This window comes from Lissotriton vulgaris, chromosome 6 (genome assembly GCF_964263255.1).
Source record: "Lissotriton vulgaris chromosome 6, aLisVul1.2, whole genome shotgun sequence".
In the NCBI taxonomy this organism is placed as follows: Eukaryota; Metazoa; Chordata; class Amphibia; order Caudata; family Salamandridae; genus Lissotriton; species Lissotriton vulgaris.
In genome coordinates, this window is record NC_141694.1 from 1,114,182,154 (window position 1) to 1,114,202,320 (window position 20,167).

General features: G+C 44.4%; 1 protein-coding gene across 2 annotated transcripts in view; it reads right to left on the reverse strand.

Annotated features, from left to right (window-relative positions):
• GINS1 (GINS complex subunit 1) overlaps nt 1-20,167 on the reverse strand; it is a 344,403-nt gene that overhangs the window by 153,044 nt on the left and 171,192 nt on the right. For both annotated transcript variants that reach the window (XM_086927200.1, XM_086927199.1), the window contains exon 4: nt 5,171-5,261. In XM_086927200.1, coding sequence (XP_086783326.1) covers nt 5,171-5,261 — 91 coding nt within the window. The remainder of the gene's footprint in view (nt 1-5,170; nt 5,262-20,167) is intronic.

Sequence of the window (20,167 nt, forward strand, 5' to 3'; positions counted from 1 at the left end):
ACAATGACCACCCTCTGAGTGGGGCGTTGCAACAGATGAGCCGCTAGGGGTTCAATTGCAATGGCAAATAGTAATGGAGAAATGGGGCAGTCCTGATGCGTGCCCCTTCAAATAGTGGAGTGGAGTGATAGTGAACCACTGACTCGGACCTGTGCAAGGGGCTGGTGACAGAGGGCTCTGATAAGACGTCTCATGTACTTAGCCAGGCCGTCACATTCGAGGACAACCTCTAGAAAAGAACAGTCGATGTATCAAATGCTTTTTCGAAATTTACAAGAAGTAGCGCGGCAGGGGGATGAGGTGCATTTAATTTACAGAGTGCCATCTGAACTCTTCTAATACAGTATCTCGAGCTGCATCCGAGCATAAAGCTGCACTGATCACTGTGAATTAAATATGGTAATGCGGGTTGCAATCAATTAGCCAGGATTTTAGCGTAGAGCTTAATTTCCCTGTTGATTAAGAAAATGGACCTGTACGATGAGCAATTTTTTGGAGGGTGTCCTGGTTTAGGGATAACCACTATTGAGGCTAGGTCTAGCCCGGGTGGGAATGCTCCCTGTTTAGCCACTACTGTTTAAAGCTTGAGCAGGAATGGAGACCACTCAGCGAAAGTAGTACTCGACGGGAAAGTCATCAGGAATAGGTATCTTGCCAGAGGACATATCAGATAGGGCAGAGATAATTTTGTCTTCATTAATGGGCTGCTCCAACTCATGGGCCAAGAAGGAAGGGATCGTAAGTAGCGGGACGCCCTATAATAGTGGGTGTTCTACTTTCGAGGGAGGGGGGGGGGGGGTGTCGAGGTCTGCAGGCGTAGAGGTCCTGGTAGGAGGCTGCGAAAATCTGTAGTATATTGGGGGTTTGTGAAAGGTGATGGCCGTTCACATCCATCAGTTGGGGTACGATTCGTGAGATTGTGTCATGGGTTGGCGAGCCAATAGAGAAGTTTTGCTGATTTGTCTCCATGTTTGTAAATGTTACACGTTCTTGTCCGCCAGCACTGACGAGCATTCTCAAGTGCAAGTTGCTGCAGCTGGCTCCTGGCCATTGAAAGCCACCATGCCTGATCTGGGGTATGGGATCTGGGGTGTGGTGGCTGGCTATTCTGATCTATGGCTCCTACAGGGTGGCCGCCGAGTCAACTGATCCTTCGGTGGTTTCGAAGTAAGCATGGCTTTCAGGTTCCAAGCAAGCCTCAAAATGGGGGTCAGTGAGGTACCAAGCTATAAGACACCAGAAGGCATCTGGGTCTGGTCAGCGGTGTAAATTGTCATAGTAAGGGGCACATGGCCGGATATCCCCCTTACATACATCTGTAGCCGGTAATAAGAAAAGGTTGATTCAAGATTTCGTTTTGTGGGCTTCAGAGGTGTGAGCATATACCCATTCTCGGGGTGCCAGACTCTACATACATCACAGACCCTCATTGTGTCCATTCAGGTCGAGAGTTGGCATGCACTGGAGAGGCGCAGTGAATCACCGCTCCTCATATTTCCAATCCTGGAGCATCTCTCACTCAAACTGGACCTCAATAGAAGTCGGAACAATGAAAAAAGAAGTAGAAATGAAAGAGGGAAGTATATAGTAAGTTCAGGGCGCCATGTGGACCTCCTTGAAGTAGGACACAATACCGGAGAAAGTCAGAATAAGCGTGTGCCATACAGTTACCAAGGAGTGCAAGAAATCTCTGCGGGCATAACCACCAGCTCTTCATTCTCAGAAACAATGGAAACGGGCCTAGACAGGATCAAGCTGGGGAGTTTCTCCCTTGGAGGTCTGCAGCAGTAAGGCCTCGTTCGGCCATTCATTAGTCTCTGCTACCCTAAGTGTAGGGGGCTCCGAGCCCGATAACCTCTCTGTCCATCATTACAGGTGTGGTGCTTATAGGAGCGGGGCAGCTTGTGAAGCCTCCAACGACAATTTGTGGCGCCTTGGCGCAGCCCGCCACTGGGGGCTGTTTGGTTCGAGGGGGTGCGTAGGTCTCTTCTCTCCTCAAACTACTCCCAGGCCTGCTGGGGGACTCAAAGAAGTACAACTTAGAGTTGAAGAGGACTTTGAGTTTTGCCAGGAAAGGGAGCATATACTGGAGGTTAAATGCCCAGAGTTTCTGCTTGACCTTAGTGAAGGAGCGGCGGCGTTGCTGAACCGCCTTTGTATAGTTAAGGAATAGAATGATGCATGTGTTTTGAAAACAGAGCTCTAACTGTCCACTGGCTTCTCAGAGGATTGCATCACAGTCCCGAAAGTTGAGAAGTTTGGCAATCAAGGGGCGTGCCTGGGAACCAGGTGGGGGATGCTGGGCCATCGATCTGTGGGCCTGTTCCACTACCAATCAAGGTGAGATGTCGGAGTCCGGAACAAATGAGCGAAATCAGTGTTCTTGAAACTTTGCAGCATCTGGTGCCTACAAGTCTGCCGCGAATCCCACTATCCGCTGGTTATTGTGGCGGAAGCAGTTCTCAGATTCTTCTGGCCGCTCATCCAGGGCAGCTGCCAAGGTCAGTAGTCCGGCTACCTGCCATTTCAGGATGGAAACATCGACTTCCACTGAGGAACCCGGCATTCATCCTTGTTGACTTGGGTGACAACATTTAGGAGATCTTTGCGGAGTAGCACCACGCCTACCCTGTTTTCTGGGCCACTTTTTGAGTCTTGTATGGCCTTGAGGATGGTGGCTAGTTCGGTTTGGGCATGTCCTATTGAGTCTGCTACACCAGAGGAGCTCCCGGGTCCAGTCGGTGCAGTTATGTAGCTGTCCACTTTTTTCTGTGGTTGGTGGTGGGCCCTGTCCTTGCCTATGATGAATGCTAGTGGGTCGAATGCAGGAGGCCGTGGACCATAGAAGACTTTCTCCTGGCCCACTTACCGTTGGGCATCATGGGAGGCTAGGCGTGGCAGGCGACAGAGTCTGCAGGGATTTGCCACAAGCAGGATGAGGATGGCATACAAGGATATCTCTTACTGGCCTGCTTGCCCCTCAGCAGCACGAGCAGCCGTGGGGTGGGTCTCAGTCACCACACAAGGAGGGCTAGTGCAAGTCATTAGCACAGTGGGTCTCCGGTTATGCAGAGAGGCCCCATCGAGTGCCTCAGGAGTGGAGTGACAACAGGGCGACAGGGTTAGTGAGTCTTTCACTCCAGCCCCAGGGTGGCAGCAAAGTAACACCTCACGGAACAAGGGAGAAAGGAGGATGCCCCAAGATGGCCGCCTCCTTGCGACAGTAAGTAGGCGGTAGTTCAAAGAGAGAGAGGGAGGGACCCCCCTCCCCCAGTCCTCAAGTATTTAAGTCCTGTGTTGGGACACCAGGCCATCTAGCATTTTCAGTGGCAGCTGGGACTCCCTCGAAGCTGGTCCAGGTCCCTCAGGGGCTCCACACTTGGTATCGGGCACATCGGGTAATAGAGAGCCGGTACTGGCCCGGGACCAAGAGAGGGCCCAATTGAGGCCGTGTGGCTCCTTTGCAAGTCAGTTCAACAGTTTAAATCGTCCCAGGGCGCTTCCCTAGGGACTTGCCGGCCCCACTCCCTCCACGCCTGGACCTCGGCTCACCAAAGTAGATATGGTGGACTTGGTGGCAGCATCCTAGGCTGCGCGGCAGCAGTGTTCTGTCTCCCGCTTCGGCAGCCATGGTTCGCAGCATCAACCATAGTCTCGGTTGGGGCATGGGGGAAGATAGTGGGTCCTTGGCAGCGTCTTCTAACTGGTCCGGATCGTGGCAGATGGCAAAGGAGGTCAGGAGCAGCCTCAATCTGCGACCATCATCTTGGCTGTCCTAGCCACATGCCAGATTTCCCCTTTTTAAACTATTACTCCAAAGCGCTCCAACTCACACCCCACAATACAGAATTTCGCACCAGGTCTGTATATAGTGCACCAATCCTTTTAATTTCACATTCACTTCATCTCTTCCTCTGCTCTGCTGTTGAATGATCTAGTGTAGGGCACCTGACATCGTGTGAGGATAAGAAATGCACTCTGTTCTGTTGCCCAAACGTTCCTCTGATTTAAACTATGATGCGTCATCTGCTCCACTATACTAACAAACACTGCGTCTGCAGTGCACCTCCCGATCTGTTAAAAGTTATTGTGTGCTGCATTCCTCACTTTGCTGTGATGGCCAGCGCTGCATTCTATCCTCCAGTGTACCCACTAATGTTTCAGGGCATTTATCTCAGTAAATGCAGATAGGTTTCTGTCACTGAATAAGCACTTAAAGAGCTTTGCAGCTGCTTCCACACTCCTATACCAGTGCCGTAACCAGGATGCCATGGACACTACCTGGTGCAAGCAAGCAAATGGCCCACAACCCCCGTCCCCCCGGCCAACCAGTTGCTATTTACGTAGTAAAATACAGTAATAATTAGGGTTCAGTAGTATCTGGTGCCACTGCACCTGCTGCACCAATGACAGCTATCGGGCTATACTAGACCACAGCGCAGCACAGAAGTGGGTCATTTTTGTAATGTACGTCATTACACGGACAGAACTTAAGTGTCACACATTAGCATTAAAATTCACTCATAATAACACTCACATTGACATGTCACATATAAGCAAGATAAAAACGTGGCAGCTAGGGATCAACTATCAAATAAGGTATGATGGACGTTAAAATGAACAGTGCAAAATATATTCACATGTAAAGCGGACTCTTACAACATAATGGTTTGATTTAATAATGGGAAAAACTATCTTATAAAAATGGACATTTTCTACCTTGAGCGTGGTTTTCTAAACTAAGGTTTAACAAAATGAGCCTGGAATCTGGGTAGGGTTTTGGAAGAGAAAAGCATGATTTTGGATAACGCAGTTCTGTCAATGATGCAGCCTGATGCTCAGTTCTGAAAGTGTCTCCTTACAAGGCAAAGGTTAACAGGATCTGCCAATTAGATTAGAAAATTAAGTGTTTTAAACCATCAAATGGACTGCAATAAGGCTAAATAAAGCGAAGATGCATTTCTAACCGTGTAACTGTGTTTAGGAAACTAGCTTTTGGATACACATGGAGTACGTAAGACTTTATGTTTTGGAACCATATAGAGCATTCACTTTATTATTTCTGGGCTGTCCATACTGGCAGCATTTGAAAGATACCTTATCTATTTCATTCGGCTTTGATCAATTTTCAATGACATTTTACACAATACAAACTTGAGCAAGCACTAACCTCTTCTGCCGACATGTGGAACCGGAGTGTATTTGGTAGCACACTGCCATATTCCCAGCGGAGTGCCCGGATCCGCAGCAGACGGTCATACCTGTCAAAGAAAGAGCAAGAGAATGATCAAACCGGCATTGTCTGCAGTCACACAAGACGAATCAAAGGCAACCAACTATACTTGTACAGCGCACTTTGAAAAAGTAGAGGAATCTAAGCTTCTTTCTTACTTAGCCCAATAAACCTATAGGATTGCTATGTGGGTGCTGGATTTGGCTAGAAATAATACTGGCATGTATTTTTGGTAATTAATTTATTCATTAAAATTAATTATTTCATTTTCTACTAAGATGACGTATCTCGATTAACAACGGTATTCTAAGACACCGCTGGTTGGGTATACTGTGTGAACTGGCACCAGTAAACCGCTTTGATACATGCTAGCCTTCGTGATTCCGATTGAAAATCACATCTAAATGTTTATTTCCTGAATTCGTAGTCTCCAAGCTTGGAGACATAGGTGACAAAGCAAGAATATACTCAGTTTCCAAACGTATAATCTTGAAAACTGCCGAAGGTACTGAAGAACAACTTTCCTAGGCTTCAGAAAGCACGAATGCGTAATAAAATAACCGCCTCTTACTTTTTCACTCCATGCAAAAACGCTATCAAGCAATAAAAATCATTCTCCAGAAGAAAAAACATAAATCTTCACTATTACGCCTGGTCTAAGAATCTTGTTTTTAATCATCACAAAATAGTCACAGTGACCAACAGCAAACTGCTATGATAACGTACACTTTCCTTGTTAAATATCCCAAGAACAAACATCATACAGAAAGTCAATTGTATCACTAAACCCTGCAGCTGAATTCTGGTCAGTTATAAATCATATATCCATCATAACTGATGTGTTGTGTTCTAGTTCCTTGTAGATGATGAAAAGAAACTTGGTCTGGGTTTAATGTGATACTGCATACAATGCTGGCACACTGGAGCGAGACACACAGGAAGGGGCAAGTAGGAGTGGACGAAGCGGGCTATAGCTGTGTAGTAGTTTCTTTAGTCAGAGCATTGCAAGCACTCAAAGGGGGCGGAAGAATACACCTAAACAGTCAATAGCATTGGGTGAGAGATGAATACTCCACTGGGCTGGGCCAAGACGTGTTTGACAAAGTTGCTAGCCAATGTCTGGGCCAGATCCAAAAGTCCTATCTTGGTATATTGTTAGTAATAGGTCAGTTTGACAGCTGCGCTGTTAAAAAACAGCTTGAGAAAATCATTCAACCTAATATAATGTGGACACCAACCTATTAAGGCAAACCTGATTATTCAAAACTATACTTTCTAAATTTAGAATTAGAGCAATTAGTTAGGATTGTGTGGGGAACAGAGTTATTTTTTGGGGTGGATAAACACCCACTTCCAGGAATCACAAAGACTGAACCTTCAAAGTCACTCAATTGACCTGAGTTCAACTCCCTGGCAGCTGTGGCACAGAGCAGACACGCAATGTGTAATATATTTATGCTGTACCAAAACAGTAATATAGTCAAAATGCAAATTTATAAAAATCTCAAGCCAAATTAGGAAAATAGAAAAAAATGAAATAAGGAAAATGACACCAAAATGAAAAAAATCAAATAATTGTAAAATTATCGAAAAAACATTTTTTGTATGACTAGCGCCAAGAAGCACAACGTGGCAATGATCATCAATGGACACGGTAGACCGGTACCTAGGTGCAGTTTGAGCCTGGCCGCAATGGAGGGTGGTTCAGATACACAAAACAGATTCGTCCTGGTCAAAGATTTTACCTTCAGACTTAGTCTTTTAGGTCCTAATCCACAACAGAAGTACACTTTTGAATCCTTAGGGGAGGCACTTAAGAGTTTCATGGGGTGTCAGGCAGAGGCAAACAGCAAGGTCCAGTCATGGTCGAGTTGCCTCTGTACAGATAGGCCAGTTGCAGGAGTGGCCTATCTGTAGCTTGGCTAGGCAGTTAACCTAATGACCCTTGCAGTCCCCTTCTTTGTACTGGGTACAAGAGGGATCTGGTATAATCCTTCTATGCTCCTCAGGGCACAGACGGTAGGTCCAATCCTCTTGTGTTCTTCCTCGGCTCCATCAGTGTTTTAAGCTGGGCGCCTGGAGGTGCCACATTTATTCCTAAAACTGGCTAGTGGACGAGATATATTTCTGGGAATGCCCTAACCAATGGGGTAAAAGTTCCCGGGTCCAACCCTACCCACTGTTGGTACTTTCAAGATGAAGAAAGTCTTTGTTCCACATAAAACATGGGTGGCAGTGTATGTGGGGAATGTAGTATAATAATCCTAGTGTCTTCCTCCAGCTAACACGAAAATCTACTTTTAAGTTACCACTCAGTTCAAAGATCTTTATTCGGTTATTCAGGCAAACAACCATAAAAGCACAGTCAAATAGACAGAGTTTTAAAATAAATACAGTCTAAAATCCACTTCCAGAATTAAAAGTAACAATTCATCATAAGCGTTACAGTGTTAAAAACAAGTTAAAACATTTATCCTTCCATGCTATTTCTAAATTTTAGTGCCAACTTAAAAAAAACTGGTTACATATAAAGTGCAGTCATGGGTTAGCAGCTGTAAATAACAAAGTGCGGGTCTAACCTGTTTAAAGTTCATTTTTTTCAGAAGAGGTTTTAGGTAGAGTCTCCGAGGTATGTCATAATAAGAACAGATAAATAAAAAGTGCACCAAGTCCTGCGGAGACACACTGTCGCAGCCGCAGGACGGTAACACTTGGCCTCGGTGGCTCCCCTTAGGAACAGCAAGCAGTAAATGGAAAAGGTCCAAACGGAACCTAGTTAACAGAAATCGGTCAAAGCCCGACATTGGCCAAGACAAATACAGTTCCATAATGGGTGTAGATTTTATTACAACATATTTCCTAACACTGCTTTTGTTCAGTTCCACCTCCTCTCGTTGCAGATACCGAGAGAGAGAAAAGGTTTTCCTCACAAAAGTAACGTCAGATCTGCTAATAGACTCAGGTCTCAAAAAAAGCTCAGGGCGCCCCAATTCGGAGAAACAATCTTTTTTAGGTATTAGAGCCACGTGATTTTGAACATATTGTCCCAGGATAGGGCTTCTCTCAGGAGTTGATGATTAAGTGGCAGGACTTTATTTAGCCAACAATTTAACCAGCAGAGTAAGGGTCGTAGCGCTATGGTATCACTTAAGAAGGGGACACCCAGTTCTTCATGCACTATAAAGCTGGCCGTTCCCCTGGGGACCCCCAGCATCTGTTTTAGGAAGTTATTTTCTGCAACAAGCAGGTCATTAATTGTTGTGTGCCCCCAGAGCTCACTCCCATAACAGGCTATCGCCACACTCTTTGCCTGATAAATTTTTAGCAATGCAGCAATTGGGCGATTGCCCATTTTCCTGGCAAAGCTAAAAATAGCTGCATTAACCCGAGTTAGCTCCCCCCTTTTCCTCTGGACTGCGGGGCCCCATTTCAGCTGGTTATCAAATAGGACCCCCAGATATGAGAAGGTTTTTGTGGTAGGGATCTTCTCCCCGTTAACATGGAATGAGGGTATCTTTTTAGGGCCCTTCCCTACGTTCATTACAAAGGATTTTGTATTGTTGATGTCAAGGTCTCGAGATTTCATGAAACTATAAAAGGAGTTAAGTAACGATTGTAATCCTTTTGCGATCCTTGCCAGCAGGACGGCGTTGTCTGCATAAAGTAGGACAGGTAGTCCTTTACGGCCAACATACGGGTAATCTGCTCCAGTATTTAAAAGATTCTCTTCCAAGTTGTTGATATATAAGTTAAAAAGAAACGGAGCTAGAATACAGCCCTGCCGGACTCCCCGGTGCACTCCAAAATCCTTTGTTACCTTTAACTCTTGGGAGTATCGTACATTGGCCCTCGTATCCTGGTGCAGGTCTGCCAGTAAATTAACTAGGTTTTGCTCCACGCCCATTTGGCCTCCCACAGCTTGGCCCGGTTAACACAATCGAAGGCCGATGAGGTCCATAAAGGCCATGTGTATTATGCCCTGGCGTGGTAAGGTGCATTTTCCAAGGACCATATACAAATTAAGACACTGTGAGATCGTGGAGTGGCCTGGCCTAAAGCCGTATTGGATCGGGAGATTATATTGTGCTCTTCCGCCCAGGTTGTCAGTCTATTTAAAATTACCCCCCGCTACTTTGACCACGGAATCAATTAAAGATATTGGTCTGTAGCAGGCCGTGCTATTTCGGTCCCCTTTCTTGAACACGGGAACTATCGTGGAGACCCCCCACGACCTGGGACATCCAGATACAACAGCTGCATTAAGCACAGTGGTGAGGACAGGTGCCCATAAAGAGACCCGTGACTTAAAAAGGTCCAGGGGCAGGCCGTCGGGCCCTGGGGCTTTATTACTTGATAGGTCCATGATTCCCTTTTCAACCTCACTAATTAAAAAGCACAGAGGGTTATCTTCTAATACATCGATTTTAAATTCTCCTTGGGGAAAATTACTGTTAAAAATAGAGTTAAAATGAGACCCATTCTTCTTCTTGTATGTTGGTGCCAACAGCAGAATTACCTGTTGATTCAAAAAGGGGTTTATTTATAATTTCCCAAAACTTTGCACTATTACCTAGGGTTTTGGGGTCCAACAGGTTTTCCCAAATAGAGGCCTTCACTTCTGATTTGCGTTTAGCTAGGGCCTTCTTGTAACAAATGCGTGACACCCTAATTCGTGCAGGGTCTCTGAGCCTGGCCTTTAGTGCCACCTTTAAGTCACGACTTGCCTTAGAGCAAGAGTGATCGAACCATTTTGGACCACTACGAGGCGGCCCCGTAAGGGGCACAGTTAATATTGCCCCAACTTTAGATACAATGCCATCGAAGGCAGACAAAATCTCCTGGGGCGAGGGGACTGAAGACACACAAAGAGACAACTCAGGGCCACACATATTATTAATAGACTCATATAGTTTGCTCAGGTCTACCGCTGCCCACTTTAAACGACGTTTACCATTGGTACTCTTTAAGACACCAACATCTACCCTCTTCTTGCGCAGTTCAAAGATCACACCTCCCAGTTGAATACAGACTGGGTTATGATCGCTATGTTGGTTCTCCTGAATTTTAAAGTCCAAGATAGAGGTACTGGGGTCACCAGAAATAAGTATATGGTCAATGTAGGATCCCCCTGGAATACCTTTATAGGTAGGTACATCGTGAAGAGTGTGGTCAGCCACCACTGACATGGCCGAGGTTAAATTAAATTCGTTCAAAAGGTCGTTCAACAAAGTACCCCGCCGTGTGTGATCGAAATGAAAACCTCTCTGTCTATGACAGCTCATTGAGCCTGATACAGTAACCCCTGGGTTTCCACAGGGGTGTGCATTAAAATCCCCTGCGATAATTATGTGGTGTGACAGGGTCTCCAGTTTATTCCTAAGGAAGTTACCCAAATCCGCAAGTCTGCACTCACCGTTATGATTTACAGCATTATAAAAATTAATCAAGGTTAGTGAGTCTTTCTCTTTCTTGACCACCAGCACATGAATATCAGTATTGCAGAAGGAATATCTTTTGACAGTGCAAACTAGTATTAGATTAATAAACACAGCCAATCCCCCTTTGGCTCTACCGCTACGTGACGGTTCTGCCGATACAAAGAAGCTTTTATATCCTTCTATAAATACATTATTCCCAACCAGCCATGTCTCTTGAAGACATACCACTGCGAAAGATCTTATAAAAGCTACCCAGTTCGGGTCACTAATTTTACCTGCTAATCAGGCAATGTTCCAGGAGATTACATTAAAACTAGGTATCATCGGTTCATTAGGGGCCTTCACACATGCATCTAGGACTTTTTCTGGGGGAGTCATTTGACTAACTTCAGTGCTATCCCCTGTGGCTGTGTTTAACTCAGAGTCGTCTTTCTGGGTAATTTTTGACACTTGAGTAAATTCACAGGTTGTTACGTGATAGACTTTGTCTAGGGCACTATGATTCAAAGGAGCATTATCTATCACTAAGTGCTCTAGGTGAAGCCCAGCCACGTCGGTTGCCCTGGCTGTATCAGCTATAAATGGGTTTGATGTATCCCTTGTGGCAGCTATAGAAACCCGAGCTACCTTCATCTGTTCCCTGTTTGCTATCCCGCCTCGTGATTCAGTAGAATTATAACTAGCAGGGAGCGGGGTCTTTACACGAAGTCAATCCTCTCCCTCAAGATCTCCCTGAGAGTGGAAGGCACTAAATCGATTAAAGATGGGAACCCCATAATGATTGTCATGGTAGTCGTAATACCTGTTTACATGGATATAGTTTGGGTGCGGATTACCATGCATCATTGGTTGGTTGTCAAAGTAGTCGTAAAACCTATTTCTCTTTGTGTGGTGTTGAAACATATTTCTTTGGGTCGTGGGGATTGGAGGGTAAAAGTAGAGGAGTTCGACAGTTTGAATCTTACTTTCTACGTCATCCTCCCTCCAGCCACTAATGTAGTTTGCCACGTGCCTGTCTTTGAAATTTATAATGAAGTAGTCGCCTTCTAAGGCCTTGCTTCTCTGTCCCACCCAGTCTACCCTTTTAACGTGAAGTATTTGGCCATTTAGGTGTGAGGGAATTGGCCTGTGTCTGGTTAGCCAATGGCTAACTTTGTTTTTTAGTTCACTATGATTTTCCGATTTCCCCTCACCTAGTGTTGGTACGCCTATCATGACCACAGTGTAGGGGTGGGATTCAGGGGGCAAGTCAGTGCACATGTTCTTATTTATAGGTCTTGGTCTTTTAGATAGCTCTGGCTGGCTATTGGTAACAATATGTGTCGCGCCCTCTGCCGCCCACTCACTCCCGTCCATCCCGTTTATATTTTCTGCTGCTTCTTCCCTAGTTTTTACTTCGGGGAGGGGCAACACATCCCTACTATCACCTCGCATGATGTGGGACTCCTTGCGGCTTTCAACTAAAGGTGTCGGTGTCTGTATCTACTTAGATGATTTACTAGTAACTGATGCAGCTACTCGAGTGTTTTTATTGCTTAGCGGGTTCGGTGGTTTATCATTAAGTTTTTGTTGAAGCTGTGGTTTGTGGGATTTAGTAAATTTTTACATATTTTCGTTAATTTGCTGTTGTGCTACTTCTAGTTTCTCCAATTGCTCCCCTATCATTTTTACCCTTTCAAGGATGGGGAGCATAAGAGACCTCATTAAAAGTTCAATTTTGTCCATAAGAGGCTTCACACAGATAAGGTCATCACAGACCTGGCTTGCTAGTTCAATAGTGTCTCGCCTTATGGCTCCCTGGATGTCAACTGCCTGGTTTGAGACTGATGGTGTGTTAGGTTTTGGAGCCCTATAGATAATCCTCTGTGTATGGCTCGTGCTTCTCCTCTGCCTGTATCTAGGTTTGTGCCATACGACCTCGTGGTTCTACTTGATGGCGAATTGCCTGTGTACCCTTTCACTCTTGGTCACTAATTTCAGGGGCTACCTTTATCAGATGGTGTACAAGCTCCATTAGGGATGCAAACATCAGTCCCGCTCATTAATGAGGATGGCCGGTTCTATGTTTGCTGGCATGCTTGGGGTCATTGACAACCTACTTTCTCTATTGTCAAAGACAGGTGGTGGAGTTTGGTCTAATGGGATTATCTGATAGCTATCTATGTTTGGAAAGCCTACATATGATTGCATGAGGATAGAGTCCTGGGAGTACACTGTGGTATTGGAAATGTTAGCATTCGTGGTCATTTGGGTTGACTGGTTGGATAGGCACATACTTGGGGGTAGGGAAAGGCGCCTCTCTGTACTCTTAATCGCATTGACTTCCATGCCTATGGTTTTTTGGAGCATTCTGTCAATTGCGGTGAGACTTGGGAGTGGGGTAGTAACTAGTGCCTTTTTCCTTGAGGTAGATCTAGTCGACATTGGTCTATGTTTAGACTTACTCATTATATATTTCCTTGGCACAGCTGTAAGTATGGTGTACAGAGCCCCCTTTAAGTAAAGTTGTTATACAGACACGATATAATGGCGTGTGTCAGAAAGAAAAACCAGACACAGGGAGGGAATAAAGTCATAAAGCCACCTTGTTCACAGTTATGGGGGAACAGCTCAAAGCGGAATGGCCCAGCCCAGCCTCCTCAGGCCTCTGAGGGCCACAGAGGGCACGCCCTTTGACCGGGCTTAGCCTGGCTGGTCCCGCACGCGTCCTGTGTAGCGGGAGGAGCGCCGCTGTTTTTCCAGCGACCCGGGCGCGGGCGATGATGTCGGTGGGCGGGGCTTGCGGGAATGTGGGGGCTGTAGTCCCCCCGCGCGGCGGCCCGATGTGGAAGCGCGGCGGCCGAGGGGGGGGGGGGGGGGGGGGGGGGAGGTGGGGGGGGGGGGGCCCAGGCACCCAGGTGGCAGCACTCCCGGACAGCAGCACAGGGCCCAAGACAGTAATTCCCCAGCAACAACGAGGGTCGGACAATGTGCAGTTCTGTTTCGTGACAAAAACGGCTCCCGTTCCTCCAGTGGAGCGCCGCTGTTTTTCAGCGCCTCCGGGCGCGGGCGATGACGTCGGTGGGCGGGGCTTGCGGGAATTGTGGGGGCTGTAGTCCCCCCGCGCGGCGGCCGCGATGTTGAAGCGCGGCGGCGGGGGTGACCAGGCACCCAGGTGGCAGCACTCCCGGACAGCAGCACAGGGCCCAAGACAGTAATTCCCCAGCAATAACGAGGGTCTGACAAGGTGCAGTTCTGTTTCGCTGCAAAAACGTCTCCACTCATAGTAAACCCAGTGACAGAAGCGTGGCAGTACAAAATCAGGATTTGTTTTAGCAACCAAACACTGAATCACAAGAATTGTCTTTGCCTGTTACCTTTTTTTAAATGCATCCCAATGCGTTTGTGTGAACCCAGCACACCTGTCAAGCAGAATTTGACACTGGAATTTCAAAAGAGATGCTGACAGCACTTACCTATCTACTAAGCTTAAAGGGGTCATCCCTGCCCATTCCAGTAGACCTGCCACCATAGTGATCTACTACACGCACAGATCCAGGGAGGAAATTCATACCTATTCCAATGCTAATCACTGGCTGTCAGAAGTTGGAAAGTAAATACAAATTAGCCTCCAATAACTCCAGGCTGAGAAAAGGTAACTTTTAAAAAATATAATTTTCCTTACTATTTATTAAGAATATGACTTTATCACAGAATTGGACATTTAATAACTATTAAACAGTTATTTTTCTAGTTAGTCCCATTTTTAAGATACAGTATCAGGATTTTAAGCGGTACTCTGGTTTTGAACATAGGACAGCTAGGTCTGCTACAGTGAAAAATAGATTTTGGGTGCTATTCACTGTAAGGACATGTTAACATTAAATTTCTACATTCCCTAGTTTTAAAGACAATGCACCCTGCCTTGTGGGCAAAAGGCGTATATAGAGGTGACTTATTAATATTTAAAACTGAGCTTATGACCTGTCAAAAGGGTTTAATTTGACAGGTCAAATTGTAGTTTTCATATTGCTACAGTTAGGCTACACAGGGTAGGCCTGAAACCATGTCTGCACTGCCACTGTGGTGGCTGACACAATAGGTGCTGCAGTCCAATAGTGGCATTTAACTTCCAGGCCCTGGGCACACTTTGCACCATCTACTAGGGACTTATAGGCAAGTTAACTATGCCAATTAGGAATATGTCAATCAACCCACGTTTAAAGAGGGAGCACAGGCACTTTACCACTGGTTAGCAGGTTTAAAGTACATAGAATTCTAAAATATAGGGTCCAGCAAAAGGCGAAAAATCTGGTATGATCACGCAAAAAGGTGCATTTTCTAAAGAGCGTGATTCTTTAATTACAACCTATAATGCTTTAGTTTCTTATTTGTTGCAGAAAAAATACACTGACAGGGATTGCACTAGTAATGTACAAACTACACTCACATTAATTTGCTTTCAAAGATACTTTCCTTATATAAAAATAAACATCCTAGGTAATAAAAATTGCAATGTGTGATTTTAATGTCGTCTCAGATTATTTCATTGCGGTTAAATAAACAGCATTTATACAGTATGTGGGAAATAATGTTCACTTTCAATGTCAGATTTTTTTTTCTGTACAACCAAATTGCTTCTTGTTTTATTACTTCATTTTGCCCTGTAAAAAATAAACTAAAAAACATGCAGACCTTTTGTTTTACTATTAACCATATGCTGATCTTGTTTATGTGGACTTTTCATTGCATTTTTGGGTTATGTGACAGTCAGATTAAACGGTTTGAGAATTGATTTGTATAAACTCTCATATAAACATACAACACCCTTGCCGAAATCACAGTTGTACAGAAATGTCACTAACCAATAGGCACAGCTCTGTCCCTTGAAAGCAACTATTTCTTGGGTCTGAGCAATGGAAGTCTCTCAAAAGTGATTCCAGACTCCCTTCCAAACTGAAATGCGAACAGCAAAACTACTGAAATTCTCTCTTAGTATGTCAGAACCTGTTTGGGGGCTTTGGGACAAGCAGAGCTCAGTGAGCCACAATCCTGGATGTTGGGGCCTTTCCTGGGGCCTGGACTACTGTAGTACTAAATCTGGATGCATGGTACCCACTTTCCACACTTGATTCTCAGATTAGTGAGCAGACCAAGGTTGCTCAGGGAAGTAACATGGGGTATAGCCTCAGAACTGAAAAAGTCAAACAACAATCTCAATAAGTACAGTCTAGCACAGTAAGAGTCTTTGGCTTGCAAACGCCCAAAGTAATAATACACATGAGCAATACTAATTAGCTTCACAGTTCTAAGACAAGGCTACACCCTCTAGCTCAGGAATGCAAGCATTAAACTTTCACTGTCTTGGGAGGCTTTAGCTCAGCCTCCATCTCGTGTGATGTTTCAGAAAGGGTATCCAAAATGGATCCCACTGGTTTCTGCAGGCGCACACTCACAAACAATATTGAGCCCAGTTACCAGTCTCCAATCATACCATGCACACATGTATGCCACTGCAGAGCCTAGGCATTACATTCAAGCGGAACTTTATGAGAGTGGGCCCTGTAGACATAACTGTTCTCACTGAAAAGGAAAAAGGTCTGGTCAGTACCTTCAATCGGAAAAAGGGCCCTCTGTCTCCACAGCTTATTGTATAAAATGTAAGATGTGAACAACAGTGCCACGTTGACTAGAAAGCATGCTTGCTGCATCCCACCAAGCCCTTCAGGCTCTCGGTCTGAGACCGATGATGAAAAGCTTAGGCTTCAGAGTGCATGCACAATGGCTGTGTGCATTGAACCAAAAAAAACAATCAGGATAGCAGATAACCTACAACTGGGATCACTCAGGGCAGGAGCACAAGCCTGTAATACAGTGTGGGTGACATTCTTGTCTCAACAGTATCCTGCTCTCCTCTTAAGAAACCCTCCTCCTCTCTCATAAATAATCCTTTTGAAATCAAGTATAAGAACTCTGAAAACTTCCTTGCTGACAGAGAAACTTCATATTACAAAATACTCCAATTTTTTCAAGTTCTTAAAAAGTGGATCATATTGTATCCAACGAGGACAAAAGAAGACTATTTCTGCCGGTAATGGGCTGAAATTGAATAAATGAAAATTAGAGATACTTCCTCAGAGCATGCCCTGTTCATGAAGAATTAACTTATTCCAATCTTGGAAACGGAATTCATTATTATCAATTAAAGGTTTTTATCAGGTGTCCAGCTCTTGCCAATCAAGAAATAAAATAACTCCTGGATGGAACATGCCACAGATACTAGACATGCAGGGTTATATCTCAATTAATGAGTCGTAATGGTGTACTAACTCATTTATGCCCATAGGACCGTTAAACCACCTACATCTAAAATTGAAACTCAATGCAAACTGTATGGAAAGAAAGCAATGGTTTGAAAGGCCACACAATCCTAGTTTCCATGCTGTGGTCAATAGCTGAACCTATACAACACGAATGCCCCTGGTTTAAGATTTCACATAATATTTTATTTTACAACATAACTATATTTTTTATTAACCAAATAAAATGATGCATACACTATAAAACTATGCATCTTTTGTCACACTTATGCTGAAACGATTGTAAAGGATCGCTCTCTGGTGTTTTTATTGATTTTAAACCTACTCCATTATTGGAGAGCACTTTAGATGAAATACTCCCTCCATTAGCAAGAAAGTTATACTTACAGTAAAGGTATTGGTGCCTACCTGTAAAAAGCTTTTAAAAGGAAATAGTGTAAAGTAGTGGACATGGTCGATGAGATTTGCACTTGTTGCCAAGGCGTTCCAGAGTCGCTTGAGCAAGTTCTACTTTTTTGTCCTTTGTATAGTCAGTCTCGAACTAAATGGATAGTTCCAATTTGCAGAAACCTGGGAGTAAGAAAGTGCAAGGAGGCGTACAAAATACTGCAGTCAAATGCATCTCGTTTTGTTGTATTCTATATAGTCAAGTTCCTAATAGCAATGTGGATTAGGCGTGCCAAGTGTTCTCTTGGTAGTCTACAGGCTGCCACTCATTGAAGGGCCCTTTCATACTGTATCATGCCACTTGGACAAGTTCCTGCAGAGCTATGTCTTTTAACATTTACAGAAGATATTCATTGTATTTTATTCTTTGTTTTTAAAAGAAAAGCATTTTTCTGGTGAATTTCTGTGGTCTTTTTAAATGAAATTTTCATCTGTTCATTGTGCTGCTATTGTAATGGACAGATAAATGAGCATTTTAAATGCCCTATGTTGTTATTTGTGTGTGTAAGTGTTTTGTTCTATGTGGTACTTCTTTGATCTATAGTGATCAAAATAAAGTTTACTTACTGACTGGCTGACAGATTGTAGCTGGGTATATATGATATTCCTTCTTTTCACTGGAAACAATTAAGCAGATGCCTTGGCTTCATTATAAAAAGCTTCCAGAGTTGCTCTCTAGGGTGTTTTGTACGATGCATAAAGTAACTGATTAGCAAGATCTCCCTTACACTAGCGAGAACAGAATGACTTAAGTCAGGAAACGGTTTCTGGTGTCTCAGCAGCTTAAAAATGTTGCCATGTTAATCCAAATTGGGACTACTGAAGCACAATAGATATTAATCCATCTCAGTCAATCTATACTACTATTATAAAGAGAGAACACAAACCTTCGAGCCAGGTAAACTCGAAAAGTACACCACCAATCAAAACACCCAAGACATCTTTGAAAACCTCAGGGCAAGCAGAAGGACATAGGCTATTAAAAATAAAAAATATACGTTGTTTAAAAAATTTCGAAATAAAAATAAAGTAGTCCCTTGCAAGTAGCGCCGGCCGCGACGTCTGCGTGATGACATCATTCTGAATTTGCTAACCCTGGCAACACTTCCGGAAATAGCGCCGAAGATCGCGACCTGCTGGGAGGACTGCCGCGGCCTTGCTTGCTGCTGGGCAAAGTGGCAGCCTGTGCAGGCGGGGCGCATGGAGAGTGGCGGCCTGTGCGGCCGGGGCACCTGGAGAGTGGCGGCCTGTGCGGGCGGGGCGCCTGGAGAGTGGCAGCCAGTTCGGCCAGGGCGCCTGGAGTGGGACCGGCGGCGGATGTAAGGATCAGGCTCACCGGGACACGGGCGGGAGGGGGCCGGGACGGAAGGGGGCCGGGGCGGGAGGGGGCCGGGGCAGAAGTGCACGCAAGCCTCAAATGATGCCCCAGCCCCTTTCTGCCCCAGGCAACGCTGGGGCGGGCTGCTAGTTAAACATATAATTTAATTGTATTCCAACACTTTGACAATGTTCCCAAGATATGCAGACATCACTATCATTCCTGAAAAACTGATGTCGCTCATTTCTTTTTTCTCCAACAGTATTTTATTGGTTTTCCTTTTCATAAACACTTATATTTCCAATCGGGTAACACCTCCTCCCTCCCTTGACCCCTGGGTGGACCACATAACTTTGGAAATGCTGACCGTGACTTAGAGTTACACCTAGTACAAGTAATGGAGTTGTGCTAAATCAAGTCATTATTATTAGTCAAGTTTAGACAAGCATAGTGACCAGGGACATCCTAGTCATAAACTTCCCTCCAGCAGATGGTCCACCAGTGGATGCCAGATGGCATCATATTTACTTCTCATGCCATTTAGCTCCCAGTCTAGTTTTTCCATTGCCAACATTGCCTATAGCTTTGCTGCCCAATCCTGTAGTGTATCTGCTGATTTCCATCTGTGGGCTTGCTGAATAGGCCTAGAGCTTTAAAGCAAGAAATGTCTGCAAACGACCAAAACAAGCCAGATTTAAATACAATAACGTGCATCACATCATATGGATTCTTTAGCAATCATTTCTAGTCGGGTTTTATAAGGCGGAATTATCAGAAATAGTAGAAAAATCAATGCCAAGTACCGAAGATATGGAAAACACATGAAGCAGACTGTACATCTCATCTTTTGTTTGACAATTTCTTGTTTCCCATTTCTTGTTATTAGAAAGGCTGAATATCTAACACTTAAGAGGGTAGTTTGTACTGCAAATTGTGTAGCTTTATAACTAGCAATTAATGCTACTGAATGCAAGTACCCTAATGTGTGTATGTAGCACGCATATACAGGCTATCCCATTTTAGATTTAAACCTATAATAGCAGATAAAGCCCCACCAATAGGATAACAGTCCTCATCAGTGTAATCATATAAACACTGATAATCTTTTTTTTAAAAAGATTTTTATTGAAGTTATTTGCAGTCTCTTAAATCAGATACAAATAGTATAAATCTCACAGATATACATTATCATACTTTTCAATATAACATATTATGCAGGAAGTTACTCGAAATACACTCCCCAAATCTTTTCAAACTTTATCCCCCCAACCCGTTTTGCATACATTTGTTCGCATTTCCTGACCCTTTTCATTTTGTCAAACCACTCCTGAAACACCGGAACCTGTGATGACCGCCAATTCTGCAATAACAGTGATCTAGCAACCGCCATTACAATATAAACCAATTTTGCCAAATAATCTGAAAGTTTACA